This window comes from Microtus ochrogaster, chromosome 21 (genome assembly GCF_000317375.1).
Source record: "Microtus ochrogaster isolate Prairie Vole_2 chromosome 21, MicOch1.0, whole genome shotgun sequence".
NCBI classification, from domain to species: domain Eukaryota; kingdom Metazoa; phylum Chordata; class Mammalia; order Rodentia; family Cricetidae; genus Microtus; species Microtus ochrogaster.
Window position 1 is genome coordinate 18,062,170 of NC_022022.1, and position 6,129 is coordinate 18,068,298.

The window sequence follows — 6,129 nt, forward strand, 5'->3', positions numbered from 1 at the left end:
GAGAGAGAGAGAGAGAGAGAGAGAGAGAGAGAGAGAGAGAGAGAGAGAGAGATCTGATTTTCTTCATTTTTTGGTCTCTTTCTTGCTCATTCTCAACTGCTTTCCGGCACGTACTATGCTATGGAACAAGGCTATTGTTTAGATTCCCAGTGACTGACCTGTTCCAAGTACTGGACATATTCAGTATATTCATATATTCAGGAGTATTTCTAGCTAGCTCTTATATCTTAAATTAACCCATTTCTATTATTTTATACTTTTCCACGAGGCTTGTGGTTTGTTACCTCTTGCTTCTTGGATGGCTACATGGCATCTGCCTGACCCTGCCTTCTTTCTGCTTGCATTCAGTTTAGTTTTCCCACCTTCCCTGCCATAGGCCAAGGGAGCTTCTTTATTAACCAACGGTAATAAAACATATTCATATCATCACGCATCCCACATCATGTGTTAGTTACTTGTCCTGCTGCCGAGACAAGACAAAACAATGGAAGAAAGGGTTTGCTCTGGCTCACAGTTTCAGGGGCTCTTCTAGCCCACATCAGGGAAGCCGCAGTGGCGGAAACATGAGGCAACCTCATCTGCAGTCCCACAGCCAAGAGTGATGGACGCTGGCACCCAGATCCTTCTCTCCTTATTCAGTCCAGGATCCCAGCCCATGGAATGGTGTGGCTCACAGTTATGGTGGGTCTTCCTGGTCTAGATTAGGATAGGCGTACCCAAGGACTTGTCTCCTCGTCATTCTAGACAAGTAATATAAGCTATCTCGCACATCAAACATCGTCTCTATTGATTATCACCATAACTGGTAGCCCCCAAATGCTTCCCTGTCTGTGTCTCCGAGCTACAGGCAAACTGAATTTTTTTCTACAGTTACAGGGATGATAGGAATGAGGGGACAAGAGGGTACGGTAATGGGAAGTATAATTGTATCCTTTCCGTAGTAAGTCTTCCTTAACATGGAGCGTGGGGTCTGGAGCCATGTAACGAGTACATGCCTGACCACAGCAGTGTTCACAAACCCACGTCTTCATAGCAACCCAGACACCACAACTGCTTATGACAACAACCCCTCTCCTTTAGCTTCCAGGTCACACCCACCCTTCATACAACAGACATAAACCAAAGCAGGATTTTATGTCCCCTCCATTCCTAGCTCCAGCAGCTGTGGGAGCTATTTCATTTTATGGATGGGTGATATAAATATGGCTCACCCTAGTGAAAGAAAGCCTCCCGTGAGGGATTCTGGAAAGACATATTTCTCTTAACACAGACCAGATGACAACAGAAGAACTTCTTAAGACTGGGGAAACTGCCCCGTGTCGAGTGATTTCTGGATCACTAATAGCCCCTTTTTTGTTTGCTTGTCTGAAACGAGGTCTCTCACTCTGGAGCTCTGGTTGGCCTGGACATCATCGCGTTGTTGGGACTGGCTTCACAGAGATCCACCCTCCTCTGCCTCCTGAGCGCTGAGGTTTCAGGCATGCCCCACCCATGCCTGGCCACTGATACCTTCTTTTCAATGTGAAGCCAGTCTTAGGTTGAAGCCACTTTGGAGAAGAGCAGAGAAGGCGGTGGGAAGAACACAACACGGTAACACTCTTGAGCCACTTTTCTGCGGTGTGTGTTCGTGTGTGTATGTATTTGCGAGTGCCCCTGTGTGTACGTGAGGAGGTCAGAGGTCGACAGGCTCTTCCTCAATTGCTTCTCTGCCTTAGTTTGATGTTTAAGGATCTGTTTTTATGAGTATGGGTGTTTTGCCTAAATTATTTCTGGGCACCATGTGTGTGCCTGCAGATTGGAAGAGGGAGTCAGGTCCCCTAAAACCGGAGTGACAGATGATGGTGAGTCACCAATGGGGTGCTGGATGTTGAACCTGGGTCCTCTGACAGAGCAGCCAGTGCTCTTAACCGCTGAGCTATCCCTTCAGTCTCTCTCTCTCTCTCTCTCTTTTTTGAGACAGGTTCTTCCACTGACCCTGGAGTTCACTGATTGGTTCAAGTCTACAGATCCTCCACCATGCCTGGCTTTTCTGCACTGGGGATCAAAACTTGGGTCCTCACGATTACTCAGCCCACACTTTACTACTGAGCCATCTCCCAGCACTGAGTGGTGTTGCCCTGCTCACCTGAGGCCCTGCCTCTGGCTCCCTATGATGTCTAAATCTGCAGCCTTCTTACTGCATCCAAATTTGACAGACACCGACCTCTAAGTCAACAGCTATGGATTTTCATCACATAAGCAACTTCAGGCAAATTAACTTTTGTGTAATCTATTTCTCCATCTGTAATGCAAAGAATAACATCAGCTTGGGACCTGGTTGTAAAGAATGAGGTCAAGAGGGATTGACGAAAGTTTCCACAGGCAGAGTGATGTGAGGTCGCCAGTCAGATAAAGCTATAGTTCAGGAACTCTCCAGAGCCTGGCTGCTGATCAGGAACCAACACACCCGATTTTATGAGAGGCTCTCAGGGGCTGTCCTGGAACTCATCATCCAGTATCACTTCCAAAAGCATCCGAGGTGCCAGGCAAAATGTGATCACCAACCAAACCTGAGTTTACCACAGAAGTATATGATGTAACATTCTTTTGTTTGTGTTATGCCATTATTTCACAAAATATAGATAACAATTACAAGTAAAGTCTATTTCTCATAGAATTGCACATAGTATTCTACGTGTCAAGATTACAAGGTTACAAGATTACAAGGTTACCATTCTAGGAGACAGAAGTAGAAACAATCCAACAAAACATTTATACTAAACTCAACACATTTGGTTCCAAAATGTACATTTTATTACAAAAGCAACTTTATTATTTAGAAAAGAGTATATCATATTCCTTTGTAGCACTGTAACTAATTTTATTTAAAGCATTAACCTTATATATTTTAAAAAACTCAGTAATTTAAGTAAGAATTTGTTTGATTTTTTTCTTGTAATTTGCAGTCAGAAATCTTTTTTTTTTTTTGAGACAGGGTTTCTCTGTATAGCCTTGACTGTCCTGGAACTCCATCTGCAGACCAGGCTGGCCTCCAACTCACAGAGATCTGCCTGCCTCTGCCTCCCGAATGCTGTGATAAAACGTGTGCATCACCACCATGAGGCCAGAGCCAGAATTCTAATACATATTGAGTCTAAATGCTATAAGCAAATGACAACAATAGAGATTCTGTATTTAAGTTTTGAATTTTTTCTTTTCTTTACAGAGGGGCTCATGCAACTCAGGCTGGTTTCAAACTCATTTATGTAGCTGGGGATGACTTTGAACACTTGATCCTCCTGTCTCTATCTCCCAGCTGTAGAATTATGCCTTCCTTCCTCCTCTTGCTCTCTGAAGTCAAGAAAGCTTCTACTCCTCTCAGGAATATGACATAGCTTGAAGTGATCACGACTCTGGTCATAGTTTGAGATCTGTGAAATTGTCTAGAAAAAGGAAAACCATGAACATTGGGAAAGGGTGGATTTGAACGTTCTTTCCCTAAGGGTATATGTCTCTGACCGGCACACATCTTGAGTTCTGCCCGTCTGTGGAGTCCAAGCGTCTTGTAAGAAGGGAGGAAAAAACGAAAGAAGTAATAATGATGTATGCCGTGGCAAAAACTTGCAGAGCCAGTTACTATCTCGGGCCTTCGTGGTCGCGGCCCTTCTGGTGTACACGTAGCCTGACCTGGTCACTGGAGGAAATCAAACTTGTCCAGCAATTAACTTCCCATTTTCACACAGGCCCGCACAACTGCAGCAGTCTTTTATTTTTTTTCTTCGAAACAGCGTTCTTCTGTGTTGCTTTGGAGCCTGTCCTGGAACTCGATTAGGCTGGACTCGAACTCAAAGATCCGTCTTCCTGTGCCTCTACGCCACTAACGCCCAGCTTTGCAGCACAGTCTTAACCCTTCCAAGAAGCAAGAGTCTGGCTATTGCGTTTAGCCCCGCCCATCACAGACAAGCCCCGCCCACCGAGACGCCAGCGACACGTGGCTCGGCGTTTTCAAATCAGAACTGCACTTCTGAACTTTGACCGCCCAACTCATCAAGCTCTGCCCAGTGCCGACAAGCTCCGCCCACAAAGGGACGCGCTTCGCTTTCGGCGTTTTCATTTTCTGGACGTACTGGCAAATTTTGACCCCTGGCGCCGGAACTACTACGCATGCGTCGTCCCTTTGAATGGTGAGCTTTCTGATTCTCGCTGCCGCCGCGGGGGCAGTTGCAATCTTGCTGGTCGTGAGACTAAGTGTCGTGCTTCAGCCCGGTCACGTCACTCCGCGAGAGTCTGTCGGACTCCTGATAGTTGCTGGATCCGGTAAGTGGAGGGCCGTGGCGGGCGGTGGCGGGCGTTCTTGTGTCCGGAACTACAAACCCCAGAGTGCATCGCGAGTCTCTTCGCCCTTCTTAGCGCCTTCACGAGCGCTGCATCCTGAGATTTGTAGTTTTTCTACGTTTCCGGAACCGGTCACCCCCAGACAGGGAAAAAGGCTGGGTAGGTGACGCCGCTCAGCCGCCTTGTCATTAAGACAAGTAATTTACACTTGTCTGTAATTAAGCCTCTCTGCAGTATACAGCTTTCTAACAAATAATTAGCGACAGAGTACGCTGAAGCCTCTTGTTGCTGATATACGTTGCCCTCTTTGCTGCTGTGCGTTATTAATCTAGGTCTTTTGTATTTAGTTTAAGAAACGTGAACTTAACATGTTAAACGAGGCGGAGTTGTCACACATAAAAGTCCTTGAGGATAAACATGTGGACATTCCATACGATAATACCTTCAGAGTGAAATTTTTTATTTTTAAAAATTGAAATTAAATTTAAATTAATCTGAAATTTAAACAGAATTTAAACCTAGAATTTTAGATGAACTGTTTTAACGGGTGTATAGTCAAACATGACTTCATACAGCCAAAGTGATACCCAATCCTATACAACAGTGCTATCTGGACTACATATGGAATAGTCTGTTGCTCCAGGGGCAGGAAAACAAAATTAAATCAAGCCTAATATAAAATGAGACACAGTAAATTCGAGGTGTTTAAGCCTGCCTCTGCAACTGGACTTACAGTTTTACTTTAAACTTTTAAAAATAGAACCCTCTAATAAAAAGTTACATAAACTAGTAATGAAGTTGTATATTATCATTATAAAGTGTCATGTACTGTATATTAATAGTATATGTTGTGCTTTTTTATATGATAGGCAGCACAGTATATTTGTTTATATAGCACTACAAACATACATTACCTTGGGCTACTATGCTATGATGGTTGTCATAGGCAATAAGGATTGTTAAGTTCTCTTTTAATCTCATGTGACCACTGCCAAGTATACTATTATTGACTAAAACATCATTATGTGATGAATAACTCCGTACAAAAATAGTATTTAAGATATAAGCAAATGTACCAAACTTACATGCAATTATAATTTCTCACTTATTTACTTAACACATTTGGAGTCATGGGAAAGACCAGACACTCAACTGAGCTCTGAAATAAATATAATAAAACAAGTAGTAGAATAAAACAAAACAAGTATCACTTGCCACAGAGTCATGTCTGTGTGCCAGGCACTAGGAGAAGGACAGAGATACAGCAGGGAATGCACTAGAACAACAAACAGAAGATGAAGCAGAATGAGAAGTTTCCACACAGAAGACAAAAGTCTCTATTAGTTATAGAACAAGTACAAGTTATTTCAAGTGAGATGCAAAGCCACTGCGGGGTGGGGGGGCATTTGAGCAGAAGTAAAACATTTATCAATTATTTTTCTTAGTAGGAACACATTGAATGTAGTGTTGAAAATAGACTCGAGAAGTAAAGGAAGAGGAAGTGGGGATATGATCTATGTAAAGCTGTATTCATAATTTATGTGAGAGTGGCTTCGAGCGAGATAGAAGCAACGAAGGTGGTAAGAAGGGATTGGAGGGGCAGGAGAGTGGCTCAGCAGTTAAGAGGACTTGTTCTTGCAGAGGACCAGAGTTTGAGTCCCAGCCCTCCCCCTGCGGTGGCTCACAACCATCTGTAGCTCCAGTTCCCAGGATCTTGTAGGGATTCGGTGAAGTCCTGTGTGAATGTGTATGGTGATGTAGCCCCGCCATACTGTGGTGGTTTGTGTGACTGTATGGTGATGCAGCCCCGCCATA

General features: G+C 44.0%; 1 protein-coding gene across 1 annotated transcript in view; it reads left to right on the forward strand.

Moving 5' to 3' along the window:
- Positions 1-4,025: 4,025 nt before the first annotated feature.
- Positions 4,026-6,129, forward strand: part of Alg14 (ALG14, UDP-N-acetylglucosaminyltransferase subunit) — a 70,101-nt gene continuing 67,997 nt past the window's right edge. Inside the window, exon 1 of the mRNA XM_005357205.2 lies at positions 4,026-4,296. Within this exon, the coding sequence (XP_005357262.1) occupies positions 4,161-4,296 (136 nt within the window). The 5' untranslated portion in view covers positions 4,026-4,160. The remainder of the gene's footprint in view (positions 4,297-6,129) is intronic.